The sequence below is a fragment of the Oncorhynchus nerka genome, linkage group LG27 (assembly GCF_034236695.1).
Source record: "Oncorhynchus nerka isolate Pitt River linkage group LG27, Oner_Uvic_2.0, whole genome shotgun sequence".
Taxonomy (NCBI): Eukaryota; Metazoa; Chordata; class Actinopteri; order Salmoniformes; family Salmonidae; genus Oncorhynchus; species Oncorhynchus nerka.
In genome coordinates, this window is record NC_088422.1 from 90,062,737 (window position 1) to 90,084,503 (window position 21,767).

The following is a 21,767-nucleotide window of genomic DNA, read 5'->3' on the forward strand; positions in this document are numbered from 1 at the left end:
TGTTGGACGGACACCTCCGCTGAAAGGCCAGGCCTCTGTCACGCATATCCCCACCGGAGACAGTGTGGGCATTGAGACTGCTGATTAATTGGCCGTTCACTAATCGACTACTCAATGATTAATTGGGAATTTTGTCCACCAAAGGCATCAAAACATGTTGACAATACCTGCTTGATATGCTGACCAATCATAAACGACATCCAATCATACTAAATGATTGATAAGCAAATGCCCAAAACCCACTGAAAACTATGGCTTGGGCCCCCGAGTGGCGCAGCGGTCTAAGGTACTGTATCTCAGTGTGAGAGGCGTCACTACAGACGTGATTGGGAGTCCCATAGGGCAGCGTACAATTGGCACAGCGCCGTCTGGGTTTGGCCGGTGTAGGCCATCACTGTAAATAAGAATTTGTTCTTCACTGAGTTGTCTAGTTAAATAAATGTTAAATACAAATAATAATAATTTAAGATGTTTATTACGTAACATATTTGTAATTGTGACCTTAGCTTAAGGTTTACCTACAAAGTTACACTACTCACTAATCAGTTACGTCATACTCGTCTAGCCAGAACCCATGCGTAAAGTGACCGTTTAGTCATGAATGAAAGAAGCGAAGATATACTGTGGGCCAGGGTATAGGCCTAACATTTGCAATATAACATTACATCCATTGTTCTTATGATAGTAAAAACGTGTGTGATATTAATGTTTACATGGAACCTTAGGTCATTTCAACAATTTGGTTTATAAAAACCCTAATACTCCTTCTTCCAAAAGTCAAACGGAATGCATTGACAAATAATGGATGAATCTATAGGCCTACATTCGGATAATGGTGAGATAATTATATGATTTCACGAATAGCGCAAATGTAATTATATCTATATGCTTCTTCATTGTCAAATTATTAGTGACTGAGGTTCACCTTGGTTGGGCTGCCCTGGCACTGAAGTTCCGGGGTACCAGCCGGGCCGTGTCCCCCAAGTTCCTGTCTGACCGTTGAGCATTCTCAGCTTGTCATACATGCCATCTGCGCCCATCTGTTGCTTCTCGCTAGCCAGGTTGCGGAGAACTCTGTTTATCGATGACACCTGAAAGACAAACAAAACGGAACGGTCTGATTAGCGCCTGCCATGATTGAAAAATGCGCGCCACCGCCGGTATAGTGTGTAGGCATGCGAGCACTGTGAGCGTGCAAACCTTATTAATGTCTATGGTGCACACATTTACACATGCACGCACGCGCACACATACGTCACATCCTGACAAGTGAGCTGGAAGTAAAGATGTAAACAGAGCATTTCCAAATCATTTTTGAGAAAATACATTTTAATAACTAGCCAAACATTGGAAATATGCCTGTTATAAACATCAATAATTGTCAATTGTATTTTACATGTAGGCCCTATGTGGTGCAAAATTAGCTAATTACGAATCAAATACAAATACTGAAATGTATGAATGTCTCTACAAGTTTAACTCATGCTAACCATTTGTTGGAAATACGTAATGCATGATTTTCACATATAACGCAGTCATGATCTCATGACTGAATGGTTGGCTAATAATCATGCATGCTTTCCGTCTCTGAGAAATCATTTCAGGTGGTAAAAAAAATCATGCTCATAACTTACACTCACTGCACTTACACTGGGTATATTGTCGTTGGTGCAGACCCCCTCCGACAACAGTCTGTCGCGGATCTCCCAGGCGAAAATAGACGGGCACTCCCTCTTGTACTGCGCTATCTTCCCCACCACCTCTGGAGTGGCTACCCTCGGCTTGCTGCCTCCGATCGCTCTCGGTCTTATGGAGCCAGTCTCATAGTATCTGCCAAGGATCTTACTCACGCACCCGTTGGACACCTGGATAGAAAACAATAGACACAATTCACATACATTATTTAAGACTAGTTGCGAAATTTTGAAGATTACGTCAAACAATGATAAGCTTACGTTTTCATTTTCCAGCACTTGGACTTTTGAGTCATCATGGGTCTATAAACAAAAAAATATGCCTTAAATGGTATAGGATAACAGTGTGCACTTTCTAAAATGCAACTATTCTTAGGGGGGAAAGTGGTGGCCTACTTACGATATGGTACCCGTAATGTTATTTGAATAGGATATAGATTATAATGAGAAGCAATTAGGCTTTGTCTGGCCTTCTTACAGCCAACAATTATCGAAAAACGTTTTTAAATTAATAAAAAGGCTACAGTAAGGAAAACTAAATCCCATTGTTATGTTTTATTTTGTGGTAGCTTGAAAAAATAAAATAAAAAACACTGAAAGCTAGGGTTTCCTGCACCAGACAGAAAGAATGCCCTGGTCACCTGCAGAATCCTGGAGATGTCGCACGGCCGCGCGCCACTATGAGCAAGTTCGACGATTTTCTGCCTGGTGGTGTCCGGTAGCGGTCTACCGTTAACAAACACACCGCCCAGCTGGTTCACACCGCTGTGACCTGAACAGAGACAAAGGGGAGCCCAATTATAGGCTACGGTTGCAATGTAACAACAAGGTTATGATCACAACAATATGTTATATAACAAAATAGCGTGAGTCAGGTAATGCTTTTCCTTTCAGATGGTTAGCTTTCAGAGCAAAGGTGAAACAATAACGTTGAGGGGAGGCATTAATCTTGAACAAAACGCTACACTTAGAATGAAACAGGAAATGCAGATAGTCCAATAGTACAATTATCACCAAAATGAATATCTAATAGTTATGTATTGTTCTATTCTTATCAGCACTCTAGACAATAGTCACTGTAATGCAATAGCCTTGAATCAACACACTTGCACGGCAAGTGTCAACAGCATCCAATGATCTGGACCAAAACGTCCCCATCCAACTGAGATGAAATCAGCCATTGAAAGGTGAAATCAGCAATTTAAAGGTGAAATCGGCTATCCAAAGGTGAATTCAGTCATACGCGAGTTGTCCAGCATTATTTCGCCAAGTGAGCAAACCAACCCCAAATTCAGCGTCTTCAAATCCCCAAACTTCGAAATTAAATCCCCCAATCCTCCTCACCGCTATTCCAATGTGTTGTTACGCACACGCATACCAATGTACCCTCAACACAAACACACCAAAACACCAACCATTTAGGTAGCCTCAAATATAACATACCTCAATAAATGTTATCGAAATATAAGTATTTTTAAAACACTTAATTAAGAGGCGGGTTGTAGTCGATAAGGAGGTTGATTAAAGCATGGAAAGAGCCAGCAAACCTGAAGCCAAGTGGGACGGATGCCTCCCCGGAGTGCCTTACTGTGCTCCAGATCTCCGCTGCCTTCTCTTGCGCTGCCGCCTGCTACATTGACTCCGGGAGCAGAGGCTCCTTAGCCATAAATAAGCTCCAGATATAGAAGAGGGGGGAATGTGATGAGGATGGCTGACATTTGTCTTTAAAATAAAGCTAGCTGCACGTCAAGTTTGAGCTTAATTTCTGGAAATAGGCGGAAGTCGCCTCGGATCATGCATGGGAAGGCTAATTGAAAAGATCAGTTGGAGCACTTGTGGCAGGCATGTCACTTTATGACACAGCTCTGCTTTTGAAAAACGCATCGTCACGACAAATAGTAGCACGATAAAACGACCCTTTCTGTCTGGATTTGGATATCACTCAGACAAAATTGGACGCTACTCGTTTACCCTTCGAGGGAAGCTTCGTTTTAAGGTGACCAGGGGCGACGCGCGGGCACAACAACGAGGGCGCGCTTGGATTCTCAACATATTAAATCTGACATCTCGGTTTTTTTCTCTTGTTTGTATTTGGCAACAAATCCTCCCAGCCACTACAATCCTGTTGTGTGCAATCAGTGGGCGATCTGCTTGGGAATACGTTGTATGTGCGCTATAAATGGGAACAATACGCATTACGCACGTTTTGTGCCAATTAAAAGCCATGTTTTGAGTGAAAATAAATCTGTTTAACATAATTAAACACTGCTCTTAGGCTACTATGTGCAATGATCCTTATCCAACGTGGACCTGATTAATAGCAAATCCATTATCATCCCTCTGGCTCTTTGATAATTCCAGGATTAAGTGGAATTAATAGACGTCTTACTCTCAAATTGGCCTACGCGCGCTAAACAGCGGTTCGCTGTGGGTTTACATGGTTGCACCGTCACCTCAACACATTTATAACCATCATATACATCCACAGGATCGATAAAGCCGTCAGATATCAGGATATCACATGTCATTTCATCTCTTCAAAGGTTAAGTCTTAATCATGTGCCCAATTCCCCACGGCGAGCAGCGTCGATCTCGCCCGCTGGCGCTGATTATGCGCCTTGTATTCTATTACTAGTCGACTAATAGGAAAACATATGGTGTCAATTTGGACGCTCCCCTCCATATACACCCAGGAGTTGTTAGCACAAAAGCCACCGAGGCCGCGGCGACCTTTAAACAACACATAGAGCCGGGCCCAATGATATCTCCTCGGCCATTCGCACCAGAAATCACAAGCCAAGCCAGGGGAGCATCCCATTAACATCAATTTGGGGCAAAGCAGGAGCAGAGGGGGCTGTACATAGCTTTAACGACGCCTCGTTTAAAACATCATCTCAATAAAGGAGAACTGGCAAGCAAACATCATCTGTGATTAAGCCATTTGTCAGCGCATAGAGCACTGGGTAATGCCAAGATGGCCTCTATGACGCATAATGGGCTTCCCATGTTGTTCAAAATGATATTCAATAGACTATGTATTTAGACGCTTAAAAAACTATGATACAAAATAAATAGTGTTCAATGAAACATTCATGTATCAATTGTCCTCCTTAATCTGACCTACATTCAGGCCTTTTGTTCTGTATGTTGTCATTTTCCCTTATAGGGAACAATATCACATTCCCTACTTGCATTGCAAATATAACCTGGGCCTACAACAAGGTAACAATATGCTCTAGCTATAGGTACATGAATTCAGACAGGTTCAAATGTGACTATATAGGCAGGTGTTACAGCACAGGCACGTCATCAAGGTGAGGAGAATAGCAGAGGAAATCATTCCACACACCTTCATCACAGATGTCATAGACCTCTAGTCCAGCAGCAAGACAAGAGAGAAAATAACGTTACTTTTCATCCTTTATGGTTTAGTTCATTTCGCCAGTCAGCAACTCATATGGACCATTATGATAAACAATCCAGACAAGTAATAACACACTACAGACTAGAAAGCAATATAGGCCAACACACAGTCACTTTCCTTTATGGCGCCCATGCAAGACAACATCATGTTTTATCATGTTGTTGTTTTTTTGCCGTGAGTTTAGGCCAATATGTACAGTTCTACTCTGTTGTTATTGTAATGAAGGAATCTCCATTCTTACTCCGGCTCTGTTCATTAGGAGACTAGTCTACATTAGACAATCAATATTCGTACTTTTTCACGCAATGTCCTTCTTTCCCTTCCCATTCTCCGCCCCAGCTAATAGTGTACGCACCCTGGCAGTCAGCTCTAAAGCTAATGCAGACGGCTGTGCAATTATTTAATACCAACTCAAGCGGAAAGAAAAATCTCCCCCTTCAACCCAACCCCCTCTCCCCCTCTCCCCCTCTCTCCCTCTCTCCCCCTCTCCCCCTCTCCCCCTCTCTCCCTCTCTCTCTCTTTCTCTCTCGCACATAGCAGAAAACCAAAACAATCTGTGGAGATGAATGGAGGATATATAATTAGACTCTTAACTGTCAATGTTCAGTAACTCTGCGGTCTGGAAGGGGCCATATAACATGCATTACATATAAACACAAGGACACGGCGAAATGAACAACATCAAGAGCGACACACCATTTTAAATATTGAAACTAAAAACAAATCATAAGCTGTGGGAAAAAATGATAAAATAAAGCTAATATGCTAAGGAGTATGTTAAGGGTAAATTATGTTAAGGGGACCATAAAGACAGAAGGGTAGTTGTGGCTGCATGCGTTCATATCTCCACGTGCGGTTAGTATCAAAGTGTAAAAACAAAAATATGCAAATCCACTTACTGTTCTGCATCATCGAGGCTACGCCAGACTCCCACGTGGCTTGGCTGTGGTATTCTGTGCGTCATAAGGAAATAACAATGATAACAATGTCAGTATCAGCATAATTACAATGTAATGGCTTTTCAAAGTTAAGAATTACAATTCACAAATGTTCTCTCTTTTAAAAAATATATATTTCGTATTGTTTCCCTTTTCGTTACTTCGAATTCCAAGGCAATTAGGGCGGATACTTTGGTGCAAACCAATCTTAATGTTGCTCTGTAATTATAAATTCCACTTAGCCATAATCCATGTGAATTGGCACATCCCCATTGTATATATATTTTAGCATTAAACTTGCCTGGAAAAAGAGTTGACTCTCGGCTTAAAACAATTTAGCCAATCTTAATGTCTCCCTAGGACAAAGCAAAACAGTATATTAGTACAGCCCTAGTACTAATAGTACAGCCCTAGTACTAATAGTACAGCGAAGACTGTGTGTTACATTTGACAAGTAAAGTCTCATAAAAATTATTATTGAATTAGAATTGTAATTAATAAATAGGCTACTGTCGATTTGGCGTGTTATTCATATGAGAGCATTTGTATTTCTGTATTTATCTATGTATTTATTTTGGGCAGCCTGAAGTTCGAAGAAACGGGCACTTTAATAGGCTTAATTGAAGACGGTAAAATAAATCAATTACGTCGAGTTGCGATGGTTGCTATTCGTTGGCACCTGCATGGTTTATTGATCACCTGTTTTTGTTTGTTCTACTTGATGGCTTATAAACAGGCCTAAACATAAAGCAACGGCCACAGAGGGTGTTTCTAGTTATATAAAAATCTATAAAAACCCTATCGCCCAATGTGTACAGTGACACACGCTGTCTACCTCGCCTCAATGCTCTGCAAAAGTACCAACCAGGAGGGGGTAGAGGCCGGCATACAAAGCCTGCCGGAGTCCCAACAATGCACCCCTTTCTACCACCATACCCAAACCCGGGGCCGCACAACTCGGCCTCCACAACTAGCAACACATCTTCCCACTAAACGTACCAACAACTCCAGAATACAAAGAACCGAAGGCATCCGCCCCCTCCGGGACCATACACACAACACCTTCTCACTGGCACAGCGGATGACCGCGACCTCGGGTCCCCGTAGCCCAATGTGGGATTTGTTTGTTACGTTTTGGGAAACGGAAAAGTAATTTCTTGTTCTAAATATCTGGAGGTAATGGTGTAGCTAGTGACGGTTGTAAAAAGATACAACAGCTCAGTGGGGAGCTCAATCAGAAAAGACAAACGCAATAAAGAACCTATTCAAATGGACGGTTAAAAAGGGGGCCGGTGAAGGAATAGTCTGAAGTTTAATTTAGTCTCTTTTCGCAAAAACAACCCTGTTGTGGGCATGTGTGTACTGCACCCGAACCTAGGATTTGGAAACATAAATTGGCCTGAGAAGTGAGACTTACATGTACCTACTTTCTGGAGAAAGTAGCCTATTGCAAAACAAAAACGTGTTTCCAATGCCATTTTGCAATTTATCAGAAAACTGTTAACAGTAACAATTGTTGTGTTGCAAACGGAGGAATAATTTTGTTGAGGAAATGTATCCGATATTTTTTCACGTTAGGTCCTGTTCTTTGAAGTAGGCTGTCTGAAAACAACAAAAGTGGTTAAATACAACTCTTGAAAACAATGCATTTTATTTTTTAAATGCAAATGCACTCAACTCATTCATTTAGATTCCTCCACATTCATTACAATATTTTAACTATGTAAAAGTACAAACCCACCAATGCAAAATACATTTCTCAACAATACACATAACAGCCCCGGAAGTGGCGAATGGTAAAATTAATCCTCAATTCCTCTCTGCCTTGAAAACAATATTTCTGCTAAATATTTGGAGAACTGCGATTCAGCAGTGTCTCAGCAGTGTCCCGCATGTCTCTATTAGACACCATCGGCCTAGTTAATCATTTACTTAGTGTCGAAAACTCTGTGGTTGTTGCTGAGGTTAACAAGGGTCTAATCTGAATTTATTTTCCTTTAGTAGTACCTAATCCGTAACAACAATCAACAACAATCGTCTTAATTAAACATGCTTATTCAGGCTGCTGGATCCCGAGTTCACAACATTCACATGCAGAAATACATTACGACCTCAAACAATAGCTCGGTAGGAAGTTGTGAGCACTATGCATTTACATGCACTAAGCATCTTAGTGTTATCTTTAATGTAATACTGGGTTATTAGCCCGTTTTTGTAAGGGGAAGTAGGCCTATGTTAATTTAACCACACAAATTAAACCATAACATTTATGATTAGGCTATTAATGAAATATAGGCCTAACTTTCAGCTACTTTCGTTTGACAGTTGTATTTATTTAGAATCAGTGAACGTGACGCTATCTTACAAATGTTTGAGTTGTGCATATATACTTTCTATGTTGATAAAAACATAAATATGACAATATTATAATAGGCTATGTATTTATGCTTTATTTTATTGTAATTCTAAAACGTTGCAGGCACGCTTAAATACCTGTAGTGATAATTGTAACTATTTCTGCACAATACTTCACTTGCTTAAAAGAAAAGTTCAATTTGAGGTATATTTTCTTTGGTACGCAAACAAGAGGAAAAATAAATAGGCCCGCCGTGTACTCGGAGCATTTCAGAGAAGGCGCTTGGGTGACTCCGCTGTCTATGAATCAAACTGACACCATTCCTCAACGGGTCATTGCTCCCCATTCTCCACGATGATCACTGTCTCGGCCTAACGTGACTTTTTACTCTTTGCTGTCATAAATAAGCATTAAGCTATCCGTAAACACCAACACAACCGATCATTAAAGAGCACATAAAATAAACAGAAAAGCCAGCCCGAATGCCGCTTCAAATCGCACTCTACAACTCCAGAGTATGAGTGGAATATAAACAGCCTAGTAGGGGTTACACTTGCTACACAAACTCCAACCTAGTAGCGATACTAGTCTGCAGCCTGGGAGATGCATATTGCGCAATAATAATAATAATATATTCGTTTTTAATTATTGATTGTCCTGCATTTAATCTATCCTATTTTAAGTTATATATGTTTGCAGGGTTGCAGACTGGGTTGAAATGCACAGACAATTTTTTACTGGGAAGATATCCACTCTCACCTTTTTGAGGCATCCTGCGCCGCTGTCAAAAGTCCTTGTCAAATAGTTCTCCGTGCCACAGAAAGAGAACAAATTCAGGGCGGTCTTATTGTGGTGGTTTTTCAGTAAGAGGAAACAATAGTTTTCCAGTGATCTTCAGCGGAGACGGAAGGGATATCCCTGCGAAAGAGACAGAGATTGACAGTGAACTCAGATGTCAGGACCGCGGAGTGAGCGAGAATGTGCGCTCGTGTGAGTGAGCGAGATGGCGAATGAGAGAGTGGGGCAGAGAAGGAGAGAGGGAGAAGGGGAGGGAGGGAAAGAATGGGAGAAGAAGAGGGGGTTGGAGGCTAAGAGAGAACACACCTATGCTGATTGGTGATGGTACAAGTGTATTACTGTATGTGTTTCTGGTCTGCTGTGCTCTGTGCGTTGCCTCGACCTCTGTCATCATCGGCCCCTACGGAAACACTTCCCCCACCACCAAAGCGGGAAATGGGGCCGAGCGAGAGAGAAGAGAGACCCGTCTCCCCAACCCACTAATCAGCAGACACATGCAAATACCCCTCTTTCTCTCTCTTTCTCTCGCTCCCTCTCTTTCCCTCGCTATCTGAATATTGCCTGCCCTACTATGCAAAGAAACTGGATTGCCTCGGAGATCCCCATTGGATAGAAAGCAAAGGCCTGGTGGGTCTCAGCAGAGGCCGAGTTGGTTCCGTGGTGGTGGGAATCTCAGACATGTTTTACAGCTAAACCCGAGGGCACGACGCTGGGAAAACGGAGGATGAGGACGCATTTTGAAGCAGTCAGCTCCATGAATGGATCATTCTTTCCACGGAGCTGATTTCAAATCGTTCTTGCGTTGTCGAGCGTAGGCTGTGCTATTTCTGTGGGAAATTTGCCTACAGATACATGTTTTCTTCTGTTTTAGTCGTATTGCTATCGTGCAGCCTCTATTATTTTACGTATTAATTGTTCCAATGCAATTTTGGAACAAACTTCATATTTACTTTGAGTCTGCATGAAAACAAATAGTTTCTGAGTTTCTGTCAACAGCTCTGCATGGCTGTTTGCAATGGTTGTGAAGTGTCTCCCTGGAGTGCATAGTGAGTTGGCCCTTGGTGATCAGGGCCACTACTAATGACAAATGAGCTGAGGAGGGCTCCCCATTGACAGCTGTGGCTTTTAAAGGGGAAACTGTTTACTTTGTGTATTAAGTACACTTGTAAATTACCACTAATGTCACCTACTCGCTGAAAACAAACGCAAACTTTCACCACGTGCCTTTGTTGACTGTTTTGTATCACCTTCACTGACTGCTCAGCCTGTCATGGACATTGTAAACACACAGACACACACACGGTTCCCCGCCATGCGTAAAGGGCCCCTGCTTTTAGGCAAGCTCTGCTGCTTGTTATGGACGCATTTGCAAGACAAGGCGACGTCACTTCTATGACCTGACGGCAAATAACACGCGTAAATAAAGTGAAGCAAATGACTGGTCAGCAATGACCACACGCTCCCTAACTGCGCCGGTTTAATTATCGGCCATTACGACACACCTCAGCGCATCCGAAAGCAACCCCCTCCGAGCCGGTATTGAAGCTTACACTCGTAGCTTGCGAAACACCAGTCTCAGTGCTGGGAGTCCCCGTCGCTTATTCCAAAGGACCAGGGCCGGTGGAGGAGGGGATGCGAGCTGTTTGGATGTGTGGAGCCAACCCAAAGCAAAATTGGGGTACAAAAAAGGGGGAGATGGAGAGACGGAGGAGGAGAGGGGGATGGGATGGGGCTCTTATTTGGAGAGTGCAGAGCATGAAATGAAGTAATGGAGGGAGGCCTACACTTGACTTCCTTTGACGTGAAAAAGTCAGAGCTCATCAATAAACTACCTCGGAGGTGAAAGAGGGCTCCCTGACAACCATCACATTCCTAACTACGGGTTCAATGAGGAGACAAACGAGGCTGCCTGAAGGGGGGGGCTGAATGGGGCCCTCAGTGGGCGCGCGAGATAATGAGCCGCGAGGACCAGCACAAACTGTCACCCAGAGTCCTGCGGTGAGGAACAAGAACAACACTTCGGCCAGAACTTTCTCCCCAAACAAGCTGTAAACTAACCCACCATTTTGTCCCATTTCTCCTCCACTGTGTTTAGTCACTGAAGCTGGTGGCCTGTTCGACTAGATTCTTTTTTTCGTTTCTAGTGTTTGACTTTGTTTTGGGGTCGTGTGTTTGTGTTTGTGTGTTTGTACATGGAGATTAGTCCTGATGGTCTAATGAGTATCTTGTTCAGGGAAACTTTATTCTGATAATAGAGGAATTGGCAGTTTATGATAAACCTAAAAGTGCTTGTGCAGCCAGTAAGGTGAGCAGAACAGTTGTATACTACAGCCACGTGCATGACATGCCAGCACACATGTTTACATAAATCGTTGTTGCAAGAACTTACGGTGTGGGAACTGTGCACAATGGAAAACAAATCAACTATATTGGTCAGATTCTCCACATTCTCCACATTCACCACATTCGCCAGATTCGCCAAACTTTGCACCTGATACTTTCAGAATAGAATGGAAATGTTGTACTTACAGCAGGCGCACACTTTGTGCCAGGGCAAACACTTATAACCCAAATGCATGACAACACTTTGTGCCAGGGCAAACACTTATAACCCAAATGCATGACAACACTTTGTGCCAGGGCAAACACTTATAACCCAAATGCATGACAACACTTTGTGCCAGGGCAAACACTTATAACCCAAATGCATGACAACATAGTTAAGCCTATTTAATTACAATATTACAATATTTATTTTGATTTAATGAATGCACATTTGCAAAATCCTGCACACACAATCGTGATTCGTGTTGTTGAAAGTGTAGCCTAATGTTTGTTTTTCAACGAATCATAAAAAATAATGTTTTAACCGACTTTGAATTATGTTGGTATATGCATTTAAATATGCTTAGGCTAATCTAACTTTAAAAAGTGAATAACATCAAATTGATGCTAATTTACAGGCAAAATATAGGCCTCTACGAAGGACACTGCTAGTAGTGACATTTATATGTAACCACACCACATTGTAATTCTAATTTAATAGCCATCCCCTTGTAAGCAGTCTGCAGCTGACGAAAATTCACTACTAACCCGCTTCAGTGAAAGACAGAATCCCTGATGAGTGTGTCGAGTTGTTTTCTCTGCAGACAATAGCCTATACGTCCAATAGATTATTGATTTATTTGGGAAAGTAAATCCGCTCCGAGTGCTATATGCGTTGTCTCCATTCTTCTACTCACGAAACGTTTAGTTTTTCTTGATTCACTTAAAGTTCCGGATCAAATATAGCAATAAATAATAATTCCTTTTGAACGATCATGCTCGTTGAAGTGCAAATATATATATTTATCTGTTTAAGGGGAAGCTTCTTCAGGGTAAGTGTGAAAATGTAGTAAAACGAGTAACTGTATACAGACTAGCAATTAGCCCAATTCGGATTAGCAGCAATGCCAAAGGACCTGAAAAGAAATCCTAATCTTGTCGCTATTTTCCCCTGAGGCAAAGTGGTCTTTGAGGCCCCTCTAAAAACTTTGGAGAAAAAAAATCATAGGAGGGAGGAGGGGTGAACACGGCTGACGTCATGCGAGAGAGAGAGAGAGCGAGAGAAGGAGGTCTATTAGAAAACATCAACAAAGCGGAGAGGGGCGCGCTGGCCTCCATTGATTTATCCAGATTCCAGATTTGAGGGACATGGGGACCGTTGAGCCATTGGGACCGACAGAGAGAGCTTTATCATCTCAATAATTCTCTAATTGTAGAGCAGGCAGGCGGACGAGTCTTCCATGAGAGGGAGGGAGCTGTCATCATTCAGCGACTTCAGGACACTGACCCTTCCTTCTGTAGGCCTATTACAGTACAAAGTCTGGGCCAAGCAGACAAAATTGCATGAGCGTAGAATAAATGGAAAATGAATGCATTTGCCAATTGTTTCATATTTTTTCGAAAGTTAATAACTATCCTTGGTGGTTAAAACACATTTGATTAGAAAAATATAATAATAGGGATATTAATTAATATATTAATTATTTTATAGTTACTGCCTAATGACATTCAAATATAGCCTACATTGGCATTAACATTTGCACTGAATTACTCCAATATTATTGGAGATAACATTATTTAGACTAAGCTATATATTGTTATAACATATTTAGCCTATCTATAATAATGTGGTGTTGTTACAATAATTATTATTATTATTTGTGTTATTTCATAGAAAATACGACAAAACGAAATGTCTTCGAAGACACTCCACCAAATAAGATTTTAAAACGTATAATTCCTTATAAAAGATATTTTGCAAATAAACAAATGTATTCGGCCTACACACCATTCTGTTTTAAACCAACAACCATTTTATTAACTCCAGGCTAATTCGGGTTTCTGCATGGCTCAAAGATATTCAGAAATGTACTTTTTTTGTGACATATTGTGCCGTGGAGCTCGTGCCGTCGGGAATGCAGCTGTCTTTTACTGCCAGGGCATAACTCTACCTCTTCGCACGTCACACTAACCAGCTGAATTCTGCAAACAAATACGTACAATACATTTTAGGATCAACCTAAAGTTTGTTGTTGAATAATGGTTTGCTCTCATCCCAAAACAATTATCTTACGAGCTGAGGGAACTGAATTTGACATTATAGGCTCTGGGCTGCAAGGGAAATGATGTCAACACGACATACAGTATGCCTATATATGTGTGCGTAAAAATCATTTTATAAGCATTTCGCTGGACCCGCGATAACGTCTGCGTATTGGACCAATATACTTTGATTCAAAATTGATTTTGCTCTATTAATATAATATGCTAACTTCTTTTAGCGACTTGGGAATTATTGTGTTAGTGAAAATACCAGCCGTAGGCCTAAGATGCTGAAAGTGTACTCAACATTACAATGGCTTTCTCTGCGTAAAGTTAGCTATAGACTTGAGCTCATCACTTAAACTTTGATAACAAACTTTCACTGAGTGTGGCATTGAAGTGAAAAATCCTACAAGGTGAATTCGTAATCTCAGTTGTCTAATTTAGCTCCATGGTTGACGTCTGGCAGGGAATGTGGCGCGAGGACGCTAGAAGGTTGGTGTGTGGATGGACGGTGAAGCCCTCTCCTGGCAGGAGACGGTCTGCTCGGAGGTGATGGTGTCACAGCGCTCCTCCCCGGTCTGGCAGCTGGAGAAACGCGGTCACCAATAACAACTAACACGACAGGTTGACCTTGGTGCCCAGGGCTCGGTACTCCACTTATTAACGACCAGCTCGAACGAAATGGACCGTGGAACACACTGTAATTGCATGTTATAAAATGCACAGGAGCAAGCCTATAACTTCGGTTGAAGACGAGAACATGTCTGATATATTGAAAACCCTATTTCAGTTAACGATCTAAAGCTTAGGCTACCTCATTTTCAAACAACGGTGAACAATTTTAAAGCTACATTATCATTTTATTTGCCTTAATTATTCTTTAAAAGTTTCTATTTAAATTGGGTAACTTTCAAATAACTTACTTGAGCTAAAAGTAAGCATATAACGTAGACTATAACGTAGACTCGTGATAACGTAGACTCATGATAATTATATAACGTAGTCTCGTGATAATCAGACTAAAATGTGTGTAGGTTTGTTAGGCTATTTGTTCATTTAAGAAATATGCACAATTACCATTTGGATGGTTTATATCACTCATACTAAACTGTTGGAATTACAAAGCGTCAATCGCAGTGTAAGTAATATAAAATGTCAATATCGATGTCCAGCTCCGTGCGCGTTAAAGCTTATAACAAGACTTGTGTAAGCGCGTCTTACTTTCTACCTCAGTGAAGATCGCTAATTACACGCTACCGGAGTCATCAACTCCTGCGCTACGATACTAGCAAAAGCACAGTCGCATGACCCACGAAAAGACCATGCACAACAGTGTTTACACTACCTCCAGTAACACTGAGATTAGCCACGTTAAACTATCTAGATTTAAACTCAGCCTTCTGTATAGCCACACGGATCCATCAAACACCTTCATAAACATCAGATGCATTCTAAAGTTTGTAAGCTTTGGCAACACCAACAAAGCAGACCACTGATGTTACCATCCCGGGTGCGCACAGTATAGATAGAATACCCAGCATAGACAACGAAATCCTTCTATATATTTTGACAATCCGAAGCGAAGAAAGAACTCCGATGTGCAAAGCACTCAAAACATCCAGTAGGGTGATAACGAATCCGATTGAAATGTGAAATGTATAAATGACCTGATGCGGTGAAACTCACCTGATGTAGGTTGTAGAGGGCGCAGACCTCTGACCGATATCCTGCTGATACCAGCACTCGCTCCTTCACCCTCCAAATTGTCACTGGAACAAATCAAGATAAAGTTATGGGTCCAGATTACATTCGGATCCGCCGCGGAGTTGAAATGTCAATGAGAGTGAAAAAAGACTGCCTCGTTTACCACCAACTTTCCCTTAGCATCAGCCTCAACTTGGCAGTGATTGGCTAGAGCGACGGTCCGACGTCACCTTCGGAGGCATGGGATGGGGGAAGTTCTATACCGAGCACATGCACCCGCCACAATTCGATCAACCCACCATCTTTATTGTCTTTAACTTTGACTGAAAGAAAGGCTAGATTTTTAAACATTTTAAATCTATTTGCAACTTGATTAGATGTTATATTGGATGGAATTTGAACATTATGCTATGTATAAAGTTTCAGAAAATTATTTGATAGGTTAAAATGGGAACATATGTGCAAAATAGAAGTAGGACAATTTAGAATGTGGACTTTTATACTTACTAGTGCACCATTAACTAATGGACACATTAAGTCATTAATGGCAAATGGAATCCCATAGGCCTGTATAGCCTATGGGGTCGCAGCTTTCATGGATCAGATTATTATAAGGCAGTACTTGCTAAAAGCTGACTTGCAGTACACCGCACAAAGACCTACAAGTAAACAAAAACAAGTCCGCATGGAGCTGAAGTATTGTTGGTGATCTAGGAGTTGAAGCATGTTGAATTGAGGGCGGAGGAAGCATCGGAGGGTCATGCATTAAACAACATGTGTTGGAAAATCATGTCCCGTCGATGTGGAAATATTTCCACTTTTTAAATAGATATTGAAAGTATTAATATTTCACTAACATGGTCAATGTGTAAAATTCATATTTTCTTTTATCAACACAGTAACCTACTTATTGTTCTACAAGTTCAGGGCTTAGTGAAGGTATCACCTCTGTCATGCCTTGACGTTCGGAGAAGAGGCTATAAAATAACATTTTAGAATTGTTTGTGAAGAGCAAGGTATATATAGCAACCTGAAAATGATCACTTTCCCCTTTACATTAGTCGTTTTATAAAGGGATCCTAAAACCTTTTTTCTTCTTCTTTATGTGCACATGTTGATACGTTTACAATCTTCACTGGCAGTGGCGCGGAGTTGATGTATTATTGGTCCATAACCCGTAATATGCCCCCAGTTTCCCCCTTCAGAAAGGCAGGCTAAAAGCCTGCAGACACATGTCACAACCTCTGTCGTTTGTGTCAATTTGAACAGGAGGTCGGAGAGTAAATGGACAACAGCAGTGCCACGCGTCTCTCAGGAAGAGTCCGGGCGGCGCAGGTACGGGGCGGTCAGAACTACCTGTGTTTGGGCCTTTATTTGGAGTAACCACCATTAGGAGGTCGTGAAACCGTGCAACGCATCAGGGTTCTTGACATCCGTGCTGGAAACCGCACGGCTTGGCCCCGCTTATCAGGCTGTCAATAAAACGAGACGGGATGCTGTGGCTAGACCAGGTGCTCCCGTCTCCTGCCCACACGGCCCCGCTCTCCAGAAGCCGATCAGGCGTGAACGCAAATCTGTCCAGCCGGTCTTCCCTCTACCACCGTCACCCCGCTTCCTAATGCATACAGTACAACAGCACACACAGACAGCCACACCAGCCGCTCTCTCTCTCTCTCTCTCTCTCTCTCTCTCTCTCTCTCTCTCTCTCTCTCTCTCTCTCTCTCTCTCTCTCTCTCTCTCTCTCTCTCTCTCTCTCTCATAGGAAAGGTTGAGATGGCCCAACATTTTTTTTATTGTGGATATTTTATTAATAATAAGCCTAATTTGATGTAAGAATTGTCTGCAAAAAATTATTTCAGGCAGCCAATACTTGAAAGTATGTGTGTTGTTACAGTGTAAATACTGTAAAGTTATAGTACATTATTAATGTGGCAATAAAAGCGACAAAAACAATAGCATCATAACAGTAGAACAATAATAACCTAATTATTTCAATGTAGTATAGGCCTATTTACATTATTTTATATATAGGCCTAATATTTGTACTTTTGATTGTGAATAGCGAAGAGACAGAAATGCAAGGAATTCGATGGAGAGTTTGGGTCCAATTGAAACACGAGCTATCCAGGGAATGACAATCTCTTGTTCGCTCAGACTGATAAAATGTAAAACAAATCCCGTAATGTTCAGCCTCCCCTCTCCAGCCATGCAGAACATTATGCTGCTAAATACGCGTCACGAGCCGCCTGTTTACTGCCGCCGTTGCACACAGAGATAAAGGTCCTAACGAGAAGCGGAGAGATACAGGGAGAAAGTTGAAGACTTCTGAATGGAGGAGGATTTTCACGTCTTGGTTTGGATTGATTGCAATGGCAGCAAGGTACGTCTGAACACCAACGAGATGGTGTGGAGCGTTCACATTTGTTGTGCGTGTTCTCTATTGTGACGTTATTTGTTGGTTGATTATTTTCATTGAATAGATAGCTAAACGAACATCAACAAACAAGACAGTAAAATGAGATAAACGGCGCGTCATGAGAGAGCTCAACTCATGCTGCTGAAGGGAACGGAAAGCTACATGTTATTAATTGTGACATCCAATACATGCTTTAATTTCAACGACGTTTTCAGAACTCGGAATGAATAAGAGATCAATTAGGTCATCTATAGCCTGTCACATCACGTCTTCCACCTCAGTTAGGCGACACCATTAGGCCACACCATTACGACTTAATATGCCCAAAATGCAATCCGTATGAATGTATTCGAATTGTGCATGTACAAGTCTACATAGGCCTATTAAGAGAACTGTTCACACGAATTAGTTAATTAATGTGCCCCATATGTGTAATCAATCCCCTGTTCCCCTCTCCTCTCTATTTCCCCTCTCTCCATCTCCACTGCTCCTCTCTATTCCCCCTCTCTCCCTCTCCACTGCTCCTCTCTATTCCCCCTCTCTCCCTCTCCACTGCTCCTCTCTATTCCCCCTCTCCATCTCCACTGCTCCTCTCTATTCCCCCTCTCTCCATCTCCACTGCTCCTCTCTATTCCCCCTCTCCATCTCCACAGCTCCTCTCTATTCCCCCTCTCCATCTCCACTGCTCCTCTCTATTCCCCCTCTCTCCCTCTCCACTGCTCCTCTCTATTCCCCCTCTCTCCCTCTCCACTGCTCCTCTCTATCCCCCTCTCTCCATCTCCACTGCTCCTCTCTATTCCCCCTCTCTCCATCTCCACAGCTCCTCTCTATTCCCCTCTCTCCCTCTCCACTGCTCCTCTCTATTCCCCCTCTCTCCTCTCCACTGCTCCTCTCTATTCCCCTCTCTCCCTCTCCACTGCTCCTCTCTATTCCCCCTCTCTCCCTCTCCACTGCTCCTCTCTATTCCCCCTCTCTCCATCTCCACTGCTCCTCTCTATTCCCCTCTCTCCCTCACCACTGCTCCTCTCTATTCCCCTCTCTCCATCTCCACTGCTCCTCTCTATTCCTCCTCTCTCCCTATCCACTGCTCCTCTCTATTCCCCCTCTCTCCCTCTCCACTGCTCCTCTCTATTCCCCCTCTCAATCTCCACTGCTCCTCTCTATTCCTCCTCTCTCCCTCTCCACTGCTCCTCTCTATTCCCCCTCTCTCCCTCTCCACTGCTCCTCTCTATTCCCCCTCTCCCCTCTCCACTGCTCCTCTCTATTCCCCCTCTCTCCCTCTCCACTGCTCCTCTCTATTCCCCCTCTCCATCTCCACTGCTCCTCTATATTCCCCCTCTCTCCATCTCTACTGCTCCTCTCTATTCCCCCTCTCTCCCTCTCCACTGCTCCTCTCTATTCCCCTCTCTCCCTCTCCACTGCTCCTCTCTATTCCCCCTCTCTCCTCTCCACTGCTCCTCTCTATTCCCCCTCTCTCCATCTCCACTGCTCCTCTCTATTCCCCCTCTCTCCATCTCCACTGCTCCTCTATATTCCCCCTCTCTCCATCTCCACTGCTCCTCTCTGTTCCCCCTCTCTCCCTCTCCACTGCTCCTCTCTATTCCCCCTCTCTTCCTCTCCACTGCTCCTCTCTGTCCCCACTGCTCCTCTCTATTCCCCCTCTCTCCCTCTCCACTGCTCCTCTCTATTCCCCCTCTCTCCCTCTCCACTGCTCCTCTCTATTCCCCCTCTCTCCCTCTCCACTGCTCCTCTCTATTCCCCCTCTCCCTCTCCACTGCTCCTCTCTGTCCCCACTGCTCCTCTCTATTCCCCCTCTCTCCCTCTCCACTGCTCCTCTCTATTCCCCCTCTCTCCCTCTCCACTGCTCCTCTCTATTCCCCCTCTCTCCATCTCCACTGCTCCTCTCTATTCCCCCTCTCCCATCTCCACTGCTCCTCTCTATTCCCCTCTCTCCCTCTCCACTGCTCCTCTCTATTCCCCCTCTCTCCCTCTCCACTGCTCCTCTCTATTCCCCTCTCTCCATCTCCACAGCTCCTCTCTATTCCCCCTCTCTCCCTATCCACTGCTCCTCTCTATTCCCCCTCTCTCCTCTCCACTGCTCCTCTCTATTCCCTCTCTCTCCTCTCCACTGCTCCTCTCTATTCCCCCTCTCTCCATCTCCACTGCTCCTCTCTATTCCCCCTCTCTCCATCTCCACTGCTCCTCTATATTCTCCCTCTCTCCATCTCCACTGCTCCTCTCTGTTCCCCCTCTCTCCATCTCCACTGCTCCCCTTTACCCCCTCTCTCCATCTCCACTGCTCCTCTCTGTTCCCCCTCTCTCCCTCTCCACTGCTCCTCTCTATTCCCCCTCTCTCCATCTCCACTGCTCCTCTCTATTCCCCCTCTCTCCATCTCCACTGCGCCTCTCTGTTCCCCCTCTCTCCCTCTCCACTGCTCCTCTCTATTCCCCCTCTCTCCATCTCCACTGCTCCTCTCTGTTCCCCCTCTCTCCCTCTCCACTGCTCCTCTCTGTTCCCCCTCTCTCCTCTCCACTGCTCCTCTCTGTTCCCCCTCTCTCCCTCTCCACTGCTCCTCTCTGTTCCCCCTCTCTCCCTCTCCACTGCTCCTCTCTATTCTCTCCCTCTCCACTGCTCCTCTCTGTCCCTCCTTTTCGGCTTCTTTCTCACTCACTCCCTCATGTCTATTTCTCTCTCTCCCCTTTCTCTCTCTCTCCCCATTTCTCTCTACTCTCTCTCGCTCTCTCTCTCTCTCTCTCTCTCTCTCTCTCTCTCTCTCTCTCTCTCTAGCTCCCCATCACTCCATCTCTCTCTCTCCTTCTCACTCTCTATCTCCCCATCTCTCTCTCCTTCTCTCTTGCTCTCTCTCCCCCTCTCTCTATTTCGCTCCCCCCTCTCTCTCCCTATCCCTCTCTCTCTGTCTCTCCCCTCCCTCTCTCTCTATCATGTGTGAAATGTTTTAATAAGCCTCCGTCTCTGTGTGGAGGGAGGGTTTGATTTGTTTTCTCCCAGCTCCCTGGCCCTGGATCGAGCCATTATCCGAATTCCCCCGGGGTGATTGGATGCATTTTGTCCGGAGTAGACAGCCACGTCCTGGATGCTAGGAATTCACTTTGGCTCAACGTGACAAGGCTGACTTCGATCTACAATTGCATCTGAAAGCGCAGCTAGCTGAAAAATCCTCCGCCATTAAGCGCTGCTCTTCCCTATATAACAAGAGCCACCATTTGCACACAAATGCTCACACCTCACGTCTCTGCTATATACAAATGAAAGGCCCACGTCTGTACAGTGGACGCTGTAATTGTGGTGGCGCTATCGGTCAGTCAGTCTAGCCTTCCACAGAGTCGAGAGGGAAAGTACTAACGAGGGGATTTGCTCTAAATCTCTGACCCTTGAAATTAGATTAAAGATTGACAGTGGCTTGAATTTTGTTTTAAACTCGAGATTGACACCTGCCAAGCAGGCTCTCCCGTGATTGATTCTGATGCCTGATGCTGGCAACAATAATGCTGTGTCTCGTGAGGGGCTGAGCAGGCGCACTTCTCACTCACTAGCCAGGAGTGGCTGAAGTCAGTGTCCGTGTCGCACTGTGAGCTGACAGGGGAAAATGGGAGCTAACGAGGTTGTCAGATGTCCTGACAAGACAAATGAGAGCTCGTCACACCCTGCGCTTTAATAACGTTTAATGGAACCGTATTGCACCGTTCAAAATACAAACGTGTTGGGGCGCCTGAACCCCACAACGCAGCAGTTAATTACGCACCGCAAAATACTGGATGTATATTACACGTCTGTTAATAAAATGATGTTGGCCTGGATTCAGCGCCACAAAGGAGGCCCTTATCC

At 43.7% G+C, this 21,767-nt stretch overlaps 1 protein-coding gene across 11 annotated transcripts in view; it reads right to left on the reverse strand.

Moving 5' to 3' along the window:
* LOC115115787 (paired box protein Pax-6) overlaps window positions 1-21,767 on the reverse strand; it is a 39,536-nt gene that overhangs the window by 7,423 nt on the left and 10,346 nt on the right. For 2 of the 11 annotated variants that reach the window (XM_065012275.1, XM_065012265.1), the window contains exons 1-8: window positions 15,487-15,639; window positions 9,172-9,330; window positions 6,018-6,071; window positions 5,044-5,067; window positions 2,336-2,466; window positions 1,956-1,997; window positions 1,635-1,865; window positions 926-1,091 (exon numbers count right to left, since the gene is read on the reverse strand). In XM_065012275.1, the coding sequence (XP_064868347.1) occupies window positions 926-1,091; window positions 1,635-1,865; window positions 1,956-1,997; window positions 2,336-2,466; window positions 5,044-5,067; window positions 6,018-6,071; window positions 9,172-9,184 (661 nt within the window). In that variant the 5' untranslated portion in view covers window positions 9,185-9,330; window positions 15,487-15,639. Of the gene's footprint in view, window positions 1-925; window positions 1,092-1,634; window positions 1,866-1,955; window positions 1,998-2,335; window positions 2,467-5,043; window positions 5,068-6,017; window positions 6,072-6,357; window positions 6,413-9,171; window positions 9,331-15,486; window positions 15,640-21,767 lie in introns of those variants that run through there. The other 9 variants (XM_065012271.1, XM_065012266.1, XM_065012267.1 and 6 more) reach the window with 9 other exon arrangements.